This window comes from Caenorhabditis remanei, chromosome IV (assembly GCF_010183535.1).
Source record: "Caenorhabditis remanei strain PX506 chromosome IV, whole genome shotgun sequence".
NCBI lineage: Eukaryota > Metazoa > Nematoda > Chromadorea > Rhabditida > Rhabditidae > Caenorhabditis > Caenorhabditis remanei.
This window is the reverse complement of record NC_071331.1, coordinates 11,426,518-11,440,589: the sequence shown is the minus strand read 5'-3', so window position 1 is coordinate 11,440,589 and position 14,072 is coordinate 11,426,518. Positions and strand designations below refer to the sequence as shown.

Here is a 14,072-nt window from a genome sequence, read left to right as displayed (position 1 = left end):
ATTTGCAGACTTTTTCGAAAACTTTTACCCTTTCACCATCGAATCACTTTTTGCACTTTTAAAAATCGATCTTTTGACCTAGCCGACCTATTTCTTTCGTCTTCTTCAATTTCATATAACGTTACTAATCGTTTTTGTATGATTCATTCTTCCGCATGTATGCTTGCTTTTCTTCAGTCTTGTCCATCTAGTTCAGCAGTTTTTTCTCTCTCTCTTTCTTTTTTTCGTTTCCGAGCGAGAGAGAAAGAAAAAGAGACACAAAATATATATTCCGGTCAACCAGAACCAAAGTGACCATTGAACGATTGTAAAGAGAGTTTGAATAAGCCCTCCCCGTAGAAGAAAAGAAAAATATAAGTAAACAGTGTCTCTTATCCTCACTCTCTCTATTTCTCTAGAAGGTCGAATCACGTGAAGACCCCCAGTCATAAGAAGAAAACGAAGAAGAAGAAGAAGAAGACGATGATAGTTATGATCCAATGATAAGAAGGGGGGAATTTGATAACAGTATGTGTGTAGGAGGAGGAGTGAGAATCAGAATAAGGAGAACGAGTAAGTGTCATCGAGAGATGCAGGAGGTCTTCAACACAGTCATCCCCTTCTTTCACGAGTTCGTTATTCCTCGAGGTGCTTTGAGAAAGAGGAGCAGCACTGAAAAAACCAAACCACATGCTTGTTTTATAGTCTATAACTGAAGTTTAGTTGTTCGTTCTCCACTTTTTGTCAATCGCTCTGATTGAAGTGGGAAGACTTGAAATTCCTGTCATACTGTAGACTCTTCTTGTCGCATTGCTTCAATGTTTCCTGCAGAATCAGCTGGTCGGTTATGACTAGAAACACCTTTAGTTTTCCGGGTCATTGAATTACTTGACAACGAAATGATACAGTTCTATTTTGGAAGACATTCTTGAAATGTCACATTTTGAACTTCGATCCATTCATTTAGCTTGTCTCTGTCTTCTTTCCTCTCAAGTGATTGCCAATCAAAACTCAGGTTGATGAGTCAAAAGAAACATGGGACTATTATTGAGTGGCAGCTACCTAAGTGCTCAATTGGCTCCAGAATGGCCGGAGGGGTGGTGCTCACTGTGAAGAGGTGGGCGTTTTTTTCTCTCTGTTGGAAGTTTTTGGAAGTGATGTCAGGCGTGTTCCATTTTTGGATTTGTTGTGTTCTCACATTTTTCTGTTAGTTCAAGTCTCTTTTCTTCCTTATCTTCCTAGTTCTAGAATAAGCAATTCAGCGTAGTTTTTCCAGAGACAGCGAATCGGAACTTTTATGTTTCGTATGCGTCTCTGCAAACGTTATCACCGTTTTGTTCTCACTATTAACGAGCTTTTTTTCGTCTCTGCAAAATGGCAGACTCTTCGTAGTATTCCTTTTCTCTCTCTTTCTTCTGTGACCTTGTTTCTTTGAGTTGAAACGGCCTATTTTCATATGAATAGAAGAAGGTGTTATGACGTGGCACCACCGTATTGTCATCCTTCTAGACAAATCTCACAAATATCTCCGCCTCGTCACGTCTTCTTGATATCTATTTCTGTTAAGTGTTGTTGCAGAAAATAGAAGAGAGATTGATTACGATATCAGAAGAGATAGTAAGTGGACACAAGAGATGGACACACATGGACTGGTCAAGGACAGTGTGTGCCATTCATCAAAACGTCTTTGTCATCTCGGGAGTCTCTCTATCTCGCTTCTCTTCTTCCATTCATTTCCGATGCAAATCCTTGGAAATTTGAAAAATTTCTCGCGCTCTTGGCTTTTTCTTTTCGAAATTTCGGAATTCTCTCCGCCTGGCACCCGTTAATTTTCTTTTCTTGTGAAGAAGAGGAATTGCCCAGTTTTCTCAATTTCCTTGATGGTTTTTTTTCTTTCTTTTCTGTGGTTTTGGAGGAGTCATTGTTCTTTCGAACTTTTCATTTTTTGGAAAGCTTGGAGACGTTTTTCTGAGTTTTCCGACGAGTTTCAGCAGAATTTTAACGAAATGAGTCATTTTTATAATTCTAGAAGCAACCTAATTTCATAATAAATTTTGCTGCGTTGCACTTTATATCTGATATGAATTTTGATGTTTTCTTCATTATTTAACCTTTTGTATCTACTCTGTTAAACGATTCCCGCATACTTGTCAAGACCCGGAAAGGTTTGAAGGCTCGACCCGGCAAAAAATGACCGTTTTTTCCAATTTTTTTTGAAATGTTTTTCAATTTTTCATCGAAAATTTAACCGTTTTGGATGAACTTTCATAATTTCTTCTAATTCTTAACGATAGTCAAACATTTGTTTTTTTCGCGGAAAAAATACAAAAAAAAAACATTTTAATTTGAACTTTGGCGCCAATTTACCCGGGCCTTGACAACTATGAATTCCCGATTTCCACTCTCAAATTTTTTTCCTCGACGAATCTTCTCAAACTTTTTCACGTTTCATTTTCGCTCTTTATCGTTCTCATTTCAAAACCTACCCATTCTTAATTAATTATTTTCAGACCGATACCGTGCGGGCTCTTTGCTTGATATCCGGAGCAGTGAAATGCAGATATCATCGAGTTTTTAGTCGACACTTCCTTCCTTTTTTCTCCTCATTCAAGCACATACATAAACAGGAGCTCTATCTCTACCCAACTTCAACTCTATCAATCAAATACACTTTTGTTCTCGAATTCACACTTCTTTTGGAGTCGAATCGATTGAGGACATAAATCAAGAAAATCAGTTATCAGAAGCAGCAGCTGTCGAACGGAAAGATGCCTGATGTGAGTTTTTTTTAAATTTCAAAATTTCAAAAACGAAAAAATGTTGCGAGTCGTAACCTGCTTGAATCGAAAAAAAAGTAAAAGTACTTTATGAATTGTGTAGGTGTGTAGACCGGTTGATTCGGCTGATCCTCTTCAATCTTCCATCGATGAGTATTCTCTGTGTTTAGTTCCTCTGTTCAATTTGACAATCCCTTTCCCCGACGGTCACTCAACCGTTTTGCAACTAATCGTCGATGGGTACAGAATTTACTGTGTTTTGGATTTGAACAGTTTGGATTTTGGTCTGAAATCGGACTGAGAATTTCGTTCAATAGTCGACTGACAATTCGGAATTTATTCGATTTTCAGTAATGTAATGACCATTTCCCTCTTGCAAAATGGCATTCATTATCTGCAGATTCTCGGAGATTTTTATCTTTTTCTCTAGATTTTTCTTCTGGATTCCATCACGTGTTTCCGTTCGAAACTACTCTGGACAAAGTCCAATGGAATAGATTCCCATAGCTTTTTTTCTGTTATTTTTTCTTCTTTTTCCCAATTTGATGGCTATTTAATTGTTGCCGAAATCGAGACAAATTGATCGTTTTTCTTCTTCCATTTGATCTCGCCGGCTTTCGGCTTTCAGTCTTTCTTCGTCAGGAGACGGTTTTCTTGTGAGCGTACTGTCGAAAAAAAGAAAAAAAAAGCAAAGAGAATTTGAAAAAAGACAAAAACTATAACACACGAAAATTGAAATTTTAATGAAGCTTGAAGAAATAGTGAGGGAAAATGAGAGACGTATGAAAGTTGATTTACGATCACATACCCGTGGGCGCCCCCTATAAAATGAGCCTGAAATTAGAAAGAAGATAAGCTTCTGGAAGAAGAAATATGATAGCAGTAAATTATCGGAAGTATCGGAGATATTATTGCTGGGTGAGTGCTCTAGACTTTGGTCAGTGATCTACCGTATTCCAGTAGTATCAACTTTCTTGTAATGGCCTCCATCGGGTTGCAAAGAAATTGATAGCAGTTACTGTCTCACTCTCTTCTTGTTGTTTTTTGTTGTTCTTTCCCGCCTTTTTTTCTTCGTTTCGCCACCCATAAACATCGCCCATCTCCTTCTCCCAACGTCTTCTTCTTTTTCTTCAAAAATTTCTCAGTGTCTTGTTTGATTTTCGAATCGACAGTGATATATACATATAGAGTATAGAGAAAATAGATGAAGCACGTGGAATTGGGAAATTAGACGCAGAGTGTGTAACGTTTTCTACCTCCCCGCGAGTGGGTTTTGTCTTCTGAAGAAGACGACGATGTGTCTATCGTTCGACTTGTTTCAGTCTTGCTTTTCACACCATCATCATTCTCATTCGATTCCTATTTCAACACATTCTACGACGTTCTCATCGGTAAAGTATGATTTTTTGAATGGTTTTCTCTTGTGGATCAATTCAAAATGGTTCTCGCTGATCAGAAACTCTTATTTTTCGTTCAAAAGCGCCTTTAATTTGCTTTAGTGGTCTCGCAACGAAAACATTTCCTACCATAGTTTTTAGCTTGGTTTTTGAGCTGAGCATGTGAAAGCTAGAAGTTGATTTTTTTTTCAAATAGCATCGACAGCTTTACTTAATCTTCAAAGTAGTTCTAGTTCTAGTTCTAGCAGTTTTGAACATGATTGTCCAATCTAGAGCTGCTATTAGCAACAATTAGTCTGACCCACTATAAAGTGTCTGAAGTTTTATTGCAAACATCAAAATGGAAAAATCAAACAAACTTTAAAAATTTACAACTGACCAGGTTCTGTTCACCTCTAACACAAAACGAGAACATTCCATGTTCTGAACATGTTCGTTCGTTTTCCACTCCCAAAAAACCACCACAACCACCGTTTACCCTAATATTACAATCACGTGGTGATCAATGTTTTGATAGGTTGGAAAGGGAACAACTAACTGGTAGCCGATGTTTTTGAATTAATGATGATTCTCTATGTAGTAGAGACAAAAATAGAATGTTTCAACATCCCCACCAACCTCCCGAGAAAATTCCCGAAGGTACGATGACCTCCTATTTATGTTTCTTTTTCAGTCAATAACAAACGGTGGACGTCCACCTGCTCCGCCGAGCTCAACGAGTACGGGAACGACATCGTCTACTAGTAATTTTGGTAAGTATTTTCTCTCTTTGGGGAATTTCCCTCGAAAGTCGACTATCACAGAAAAAGGTTAGAGTCTATTCCCCCTATTCTTTTTGGTCACCTACGTCAAGAGGATTAGGTTGACGAATTTTAAAGCGATTTTTTGAACTGATAGAGAGCGAGAAAAAGTTTGGTTTTTGAAAAGTGTAGTTAGAGAGACTTATCACTTACCGCTTCTGAAGCTTTTCCAGGTACTCGTCGTCGATTAGTGAATCGGATCAAAAAGGTCGATGAGCTGCATCCAGCACAGGAAAATCCCACGTATGTTTTCTGGTATATTTTGAGAAAACTCAAAATATGGTCCCTGGAGGGGCGGTTCCCCATCTGAAATTCTTCCGATGAGTCTGAAAAGAACACATTCTAAATATAGCATATTCAATATAGAAATTGGGTTTCATTGAACAAAAACACCTATTCTCTTTCATTTCGTGACAATTCTGATGGGTCATGTGAGCATTCTCTTTCTCTTCTGAAAACCGTATGCAAAACTGTGTCGGGACGGGCGGAAAATTGTATGTGGACAGTCTCTTTGGCCTTTACTCACATAGCGAATACGGAATATTTGATTCGATTTGAATTTCAAATTTTCCCCGTCTCTCCTATCATACATTCCCCCGCACTCCTGGAAAGAATTCGTGAAGTTTTCCCCACTCACGATCAATTTTTTCCTGTATTTTTATTCTCCACTATTGAAATGGAGTTCCCGATTTCTAATGATTTATTGCTGGCTAGTAGACAATTACAGACTAGAAATGAGAGAAAGAGGTCACAAATTGAAGGGAAGAGCCCCTTTTAATGTTCAATTTTTGCAGAATGGGGTCGCACTGGCTGTCTGGAGAGGAACGATCGAGACTGGAAGCTGTTCAGCAAGATTGGCGACGGACAAGGCCTATGAAAGTGCGTTTTTTTTTCCATTTTCTATCATCGAAAATAAGCATCAAATTTAGTTTCAGTGGGGAACAAAACCTCGGAGGCCGGACGAGACATCAGCAACCGCGTCGACGAGTATTGCTTCTGATGTTCCATCTGGATCCAATACAACGTCATTTATCAATTCATCGATTCCAATGACAGCAACCACATCGACAGCTTCATCAACGATATCATCACATCCAACTACTCATAATCACCAAGCATCTCGTATCCCTCAAGCCATCGGAACGAATGGGACACTGCCTCCTCTGTTAATATCACCGACATCGGCTGCAACGCCGTTGGTCTCTGGTAAAGGAGGGCCGATGTCACCATCAACGGGAAGTCCGATTAATGTGGCAGCGACGGTGTTACAGAATGCAGTATCTAGTCCCCAACATAGTATATTTGACAGATCTAGGTACAGAATGAAGAGAAGGAATTAAGCAATTTTCTAGTTTTCCTTTTTTATAGGTTAACGAGTAAAATTCCACCAAGCACATCAGTTTCAAATGATGCCGGTGACAAAGACAAACCACAACAACGTCTCGGTATTCTGTCTCAAGTTCGAACGCTGACAGACGCTCTCGTCAACGAAGGGCCACGTACTCTGACAGGAGACGAGGAGAAGATTAGTGAAGAGGAGCGAGCACGAAAAGAAGCGGAGAAACGAGAGGAAGAGGAGAAAGCGGCGAGAAAAATTGATGTGGAAGACGATTTCGATGCGCAGGAGAAGCCGATTGATAAGAGTAAAAGTGAGTTTTCACCACAGTTTGAGTAAGAGGAATATGACTGAATTATTTCAGACGGGCGATTCTTGAAATTCGATGAAGAACTCGGACGTGGATCTTTCAAAACGGTATTCCGTGGATTGGATACAGAAACTGGAGTCGCTGTCGCTTGGTGTGAACTCCAGGAGAGCAAGTTGAACAAAACGGAACGACAACGATTCCGTGAAGAAGCTGAAATGCTCAAAGACCTTCAACATCCGAACATTGTGCGTTTCTACGATTACTGGGAGAGTGCAGATCTGTGTGGAAAACGAAAGTATATTGTACTTGTCACCGAGTTGATGACTTCTGGAACACTCAAAATGTACTTGAAACGATTCAAACGAATAAACATCAAAGTGCTGAAATCGTGGTGTCGACAGATTCTCAAAGGACTCTCGTTTCTTCACACTCGTAATCCACCAGTCATTCATCGCGATCTCAAGTGTGATAACATCTTCATTACTGGAACAACTGGAAGTGTCAAAATTGGAGATCTCGGTTTGGCGACACTGAAAAACAAATCATTCGCCAAATCGGTCATTGGAACTCCGGAATTTATGGCACCAGAAATGTACGAAGAGATGTATGACGAGAGTGTCGATGTGTACGCATTCGGGATGTGTCTTTTGGAAATGGTCACTGGAGAATATCCGTATTCAGAGTGTATGAATCCAGCAACCATTTACCGAAAAGTGATATCCGGTGTGAAACCAGAGTGCTTCTCAAGAATACCGGCTCAATATCCGGAGATTCGAGAGATAATCGATCGATGTATTCGTGTGAGAAGAGAGGAGAGAAGCACTGTGAAGCAACTGCTTGTTGACGACTTCTTCACACCAGAAGACCTCATCGGAATCCGTGTAGAGATCAAGAATCGTGATGCTGACCTCAACGATCTGAATGTAGAGATTCAGATGCAGTTGAGAGTTTACGATGAGAAGAAGCGGAAACAGTATAGATTCAAGGAGAATGAGGGACTTCAATTCGCTTTCGATATCGAGAATGATAGTGCTGATGAAGTGGTACAACAGATGATTGAACAACAACATATTCCGGATGAGGACACGAGAATGATTACCAAGCTGATAAAAGATAAAGTTGATGCATTCAGAAGAGATCGAGATCATCGTTTGTTGGAGATCAAAAGAGCGAAAGAGGAGGAAGAAAGGATACGAGAGGAGGCTGAAATCAAGGAAGAATTGAAGTTGAGAGCTGAAGCGAAAGAAAGAGAACGACTGGAAAAGGAGCGGCTGGAGAAGGAAGCAGCAGCTGCAGCAGTCGCCGCAGCAAACCCACCACCTATTCCACCGACGCCAGCGACTCCACACTCTTCGGCTCAACAACCAATTCCACCACCACTCTCAACCCAAACATCCACTGAATTGACTCAACAATCCGCAGTTCCGCAACAGTCTGTCCCGGTCACCATGGTTGCCAACATCCCGGTTATGTCACCAACTCAACCGCAAGCACCACCAGTTCTGTCACCAACGACTGCTGCGCCACCGACGGTTCCAGCTACGATGATTCATGTGCCGAAGCCGATTGAGATTCCAGTTCAGACTGTACCAGCTCCAACGGTTCAAAGCAATACGGTAAGTTTTATTCTAACCAAATTTGAGTTTCAAAGTCAATTCAATGCATTTTAACTGAAAATTTTTTCAGGTTCCACCATCACCTGCCCCGGTTAAACAAGAAGATCTCCAAACGCCAACATTGGCTCAAAACACAGTTCCCCGTACGATATCTACTGATTCATCTGCTCTTCAAGTCAATACTCCCGCTTCAATAGCCTCACCTGCTCCAAGTGTTCTTTCAAATAATGATACGGTTGGATCAGTATCCACTACAACAGCACCGGTAACTCCAGCACCAACACCCACGACGACTACCGATGGACCAGCTGCTGAAGCGAAAGAAGAAAAGAAAAAGAGCAATAAACGAAAAGTGATGATGGAGATTCTGGGATGTGACGAGTCGAGAAACTTTGCTCTTGTGTCGTGTCGTCTCGATACTTCACACAAATCAGTTACATTTCAATTCGCTCCAGGAACGGATAAACCGAACACGATTGCTACGAAACTGCTCGCTGAGGATTGTCTGTTGAAAATTCATGTTCATATTGTGGAAGCACAATTGAGTGAAGTCATTCAACTGGTCAATACGGATTCGAAGAAAGGAGTTGGAACGAAATTGGCGACGGTTCTTGATCCGAACAGCACTGAACCACCAACAATCACTGCGGTTATGCCGAAGGATTCAGTGGCGGTGGCAGCGGCTACGAGGCCAAGAATCGAGATTGAGAAGACACCGCCGACGAGAGAATCTTCTCAGGAACCGAATAATGTTCAAGTAACTGTAAGTTCATTTTAATTGAAACCTCATAATCATTCCTAATTGAGTTACAGAACGTGCGGAAAGTCTCCCAGGAATCGAATGCGGAGAGTGTCCAATCGATACCCCGCCCTGCCGTAACATCACCAACGAATCATTCGGATCCTGGCACAACTGCACCACCGGTCGCCGCCGCAAAACCATCTCGATTCCAAGTGACAAAGTCTGCTGATCCAATAGCTGCCACGCCGACAACTGTGGTATCTACAACAACAATCACTCCGGTGATTGCTCCAACGCCTCCAACAGCCGAGCCAGTCATTGTTCAACCGATCACTTCTCATGTTATCACTCATCTCGCAACACCGTCCCCAGTGGCTCACTCACTCTCCTCGAACTCTTCGCCTAGTGCTACAACTCATTCGAATACTTCATCAATTCAATCAACAACTAGTGTGCCTGGTAGAAGATTCACTGTTCAACCTGTATCACAAGCCGAATCTGGGATTTCTTCATCGATTTCCACACCACATCCAGAAGCAGCTGGAGCAATCATTCCGACAGGACCACCACCAGTTCCTAGTGTTCCTCCAGTTGTCGCAACTGCTTCTCTCAATCTGGAGGCTTTTGGACAACCGACGACGAAACAATTCGTTGTGGAGACTGTGCCTTCATCGTCAACAGCTTCAACTGCCACGTTAGTATCTGAAGCTCCAGCTGTCATTCAAACAATCCCAATCTCTGTACCTGCTCCAGTTCAAGAACCACTCGTTGTCAATAGTCAACCAGATGTGTTGACACAATTGGAAAGTGAGCTGAGAAAGGTAAGAAATTGAATTCTCGAACTGATTACCTCACGAATAAAAGTTGTTACAGGTCAGCGGTGTGTCTCATTCGGCGTCTCCATCAACTGTGGTGGAGTCTCATACGTCGATGACACCTCAAACGATTCCTCTTGCTTGTCAAACGGTTCCAGCTTCCATCGGTCAGGCTCCAGCTGTCATCGCAGCTGCACACGCCGCCGCTCTCATTCCGAATGCAAGTGTGCCTCAATCACCATCTCGTCTAGATGCTGAATCTGGCCTTGCTGGATTACACGAGAAGTTGGAAGCACTCAAACTGGAACAAGATCGACGAGAAGAGGGTGATGAGCAAGCGGCGATAGATGGAAAAGACGAGATTCCAATTGATACGTTGAAAGGATTGGCTGAAGCGTTGGGTAAAGTAATTCATACGGATGGAAGAGAAACGACACCAATGCCACCGGATCATCCTGATTTGACGGATGCTTCAACGGTAAGATTCTTTTGAAAACGAAAATATGAAAAAACGAAAAATAAATTAGAAAACAGTGTTTAGTTGCTTCTGCTTATAGCACGACTGATTCGATTATTTCATTTTTTGGTTCAATCTCTCTCTCTTCCTAACCTAACTTCTGATTTTCTAATCGCCATTCCATTTTGTTCAGCAACAGCTCGTCTCACCACCTAACCCGGATCTCCTCTCTACAATGTCAGCACCTGCTGATGGATCTCTATCTTCCACAATGTTAGAAGACATGGCTGACGTGACACTCACCTCATCAGTACCTCAGACGACGGCGTCGGCTCCAGCCACGACAGAAGCGATTCCAGCAGCAATGACGATGAGTACAGATCAAGAATGTGCTCAATCGATGACGTCTTCAATGACTCGTAACACGACCGGCACAAAACTCGCTACTTTTGAGAATCTCGAAACGGCGTTATCGTCGACACTCGGAACACACATTCGACAACCGAATGCACCGTCTTCTCGCGATGAGACGACGGCTCCGATGACGCCAAGTTTCACGAATGAACGAAATGGTGGAGGTGGAGGTGCCTTTAGCATCGGAACACCGCCCAGTCATAGTCCGTTCCCGGTGTCCGAGTGTGATTATGATCTGAAGGTAAATTTTAATTATTTTATTTTTGATTTAGTTCCTTTAATTCATTAAAAATCGTTATGATTTTGCTTGCAATAGGAACATCTGGCCGAAACACGCTTGCTTGATTTTATAGTTGATTTTAGTTTTTTTTGTTGGTTTTTACACACTAAAGTTTACAAGAATTTGAATCTCAAATATCAAAAAAAAACTCACCGACGTCCTCCTGCTCCTCTATTTTCGTCTGACTGTTTTTATTCGGATGCAACAGAAATCTAATTTCAATAATGGAGGCGCTAAATCCGTCTAAAACTGTACAGAAGCTTTACAAAACGCCCACTCGCCATGAGAAAATGAAGAGATGTGAACATATTTTTGGTTGGAATGTAGGTATACAGTTCCTTTTTTTCAGCCAAAATTTTTCCGAAATCTTTTTTTGAGTTGTTCTTCTCTTCTTCCTCTAGAATCTCATGGTTTTTGAAAGATGGGTTTATACATACGGCCGTTGACTTTACAATAATATTTAATCACTTTTTACACATTGACGCTGCCATTCTTTTCACATCTGTTCGTTTCTGCACATGTTGAACAAAATGAGGTCATGGAGAAAGTTTTACTTTTGCTTCGAGTTTCTGAAGTTTTCGAAAATCAATCTTGATGATTTTCAGGGTCAAATGGATATGGAAGGCGAAGATCCGGAAGTGATTCAAATGATTGTTCGGTGAGTTTCAATTAGTGTCGGACTAGTTTATTCCAACCCATTTATCGAATCGATTTCAGACATCGCATGGAACAACATAAACTTCTCGAAAAGCAACGTCTGGAGATTGAACGTCTCCGTTCGAAAGTCCGTGTGCCGCCACGTGCCACTTCTGTCAATCCGGAAATGATTGACGACGATGCGGATACCACATTGCAGTCACTTCAGCAATCATTGACAAATGCGTCGATATCATTGCCAGCGAGTCCGCCACCGAATATTGAGGTAAGTGTAAAAATTGTAGCGATTTTTAAAGTTAAAACTGTTGTGACTTCAGAAATGAAATTCTCATAGTGCAAGAAAAATTCTCTCCAATTTAGAGCAATAGCTGATATTTGAGAAATCCTCTAAAACGTACATACAGTACCGGTCAAAAGGTTGTAAACTTTGGCCGTTTTCAGTTGAAATTTGCCAACTTTGTGAGTGTGTCATAGTAATACTGATGGTCCCATCAAGTAGATTTTTAATTATTTATACAGAACAAATGTAGAGCTTCATTTTTGTAGTTTACAACTTTTTTGTACGGGCACTCCCTAAAGAGTTATGGTCATTTTAAGACGACAACTCAAAAATCGCACTATTTTGCACTGAAAATTTCAGTCTGAAATTGGTCGATTTGAGGGCGAAAATACTTTTTCGAAATATAACTTGCTAGGGAGTGCCCGTACAAACAAGTTGTCAACTACAAAACTGGAGTTCTACTTTTGATATGTATGATCCATCAAAAATTCAATTGGTGGGACAATGAGTGATATATCACCCTCTCAAAGTTGGACAATTTCAACTGAAAACGGCCAAAGTTCGTATATTTTGCACGGCGCTGAACTTGAGAAATCGTCAGAAACTTATCCCTAGAACCTTACTAATGACCCATCAGATTCCAGACAACGACGAAAATACTCCAGAACGGAGTGACAACAACATCATCGGACGCGTCGGCACACCGCATGACACTGTCTCAATCGTCGAACAGATCAAACGGCGGCTCGGCTTCCTGCCGTCACCGGGACAATCAATCGGCTCCTCCTCCTCGACACAACAATCACCAAAACCACCACCACCACCACGGTTCATCAGCTACTGCTGCGCACTCAATTCCACACCACCCAGTCATCACCAACAACAACCACAACCATCACACGGCGAACTCTCACCAGCCAACACAACATCATCCGGCAGCTCCTCTTCCTCCTCAGATTCCTCCACAGATTCCTCCACAGGCCTAATAGATAATGCATGATGAGAGTCTTTTCTCTCTCCCCCTTTCTTTGATTTAATAATTATAATTTCTCCTTCTCTCATTTTATTATACAAGTCTCGGCCCCGCCGTCCCCCATGTCCCCTTCATGAAAATCTTCCCATATTTTTTTTCAGAAAAAAAGAAAAAGAACAACAACTAGCGTGTAATTTATGTCGATTTGTATTCTGACGGGTTTCTTTCAAAGTTTCGTGTAACCTCTGGAAATTCTCTCCACACCACCATCTTTCCTTCTCGTTTTCCTACAAAAATATATCGAAGTTTAATTAATTTCTATTTCTCTCGCTCATCCCATCTCTCTTTTTATAATGATTGTTTTCAACTGTAACTGGCTCTTCTTCTGTATTGGAAATTCCAAAGATTTCCGTCCCCATCCATCAGTCCTTCGTTTTCTTCTTCTTACGAGTTTTCTTTTCCTTATTTTATTTTCTTTCTCTCTGTACCACAACAACACCTTTTTTTCTTTTTATAAAATCGAAAATCGTGAGATTGAGATGAAATAAAGATACCTGATTTTACCTTTTTATAATAGTTTTTTGGATCCAAAACAACACAACATTTCGAGTGTTTTAACACGAGAGGAGCAATCGAAAGAAATCTCGTTTATTGACACTTTTCGAAAGAATATCTGACCTCCGAAAGAGAGTCAATTTGACGAGATATCGGAGAGATTTGATATTTGACATATTGGAAGAGAATGAACCCATTTACTATCAACATTTTCTATTTATTCATTTTATCTGTACTATCACAAAATTACGGTTTCGATGAGAATTTTCAGAGAAAACAAATCAAAAAGTGAGTTTTTGCGCTAGGAAGAGCAGTATTATACTATGCTGTTCGATGGTTTTGATATGTTATTTATGAAACGGAAAAAGTTTAGAAATTTGAAAAATTTCATTGAAAAATGTCCGCATTTATTATAGCCCATAAAGAAATGGTTCTGGTAATATGATTTCAGAAGTTGAAGTTATAGAAAAAATTGGGTTTCATTATAGCTGTCCTCCATGTTTAATGTGGATTCATCAGTTTCAAAGACAAAAATAACTCAAACTTCATTCTTGAAACAGTGTTTATTATGCTTTTCTGATTTTCAGCTTTCCAGAAATTATTTTCGGCCAGGCCCCTTTTGAAGCAATATTTTAATTTTTTGAGAAAAAAAACCAATTTTTCGATTAAAAACTTGAAATTCAA

General features: G+C 40.7%; 1 protein-coding gene across 1 annotated transcript; it reads left to right on the top strand.

Annotated features, from left to right (window-relative positions):
• Positions 1-2,747: 2,747 nt before the first annotated feature.
• Positions 2,748-12,846, top strand: GCK72_013312 (uncharacterized protein; the record flags this gene model as incomplete). The annotated part of the gene is made up of 14 exons (XM_053729791.1): positions 2,748-2,756; positions 4,827-4,905; positions 5,127-5,196; positions 5,748-5,832; positions 5,889-6,268; positions 6,322-6,602; positions 6,654-8,215; positions 8,286-8,978; positions 9,029-9,778; positions 9,831-10,250; positions 10,423-10,884; positions 11,529-11,581; positions 11,641-11,845; positions 12,505-12,846. The coding sequence occupies 14 exons, from the start codon at positions 2,748-2,750 to the stop codon at positions 12,844-12,846; spliced, it is 5,391 nt and encodes a 1,796-aa protein (XP_053584563.1).
• Between the last annotated feature and the right edge of the window lie 1,226 nt (positions 12,847-14,072).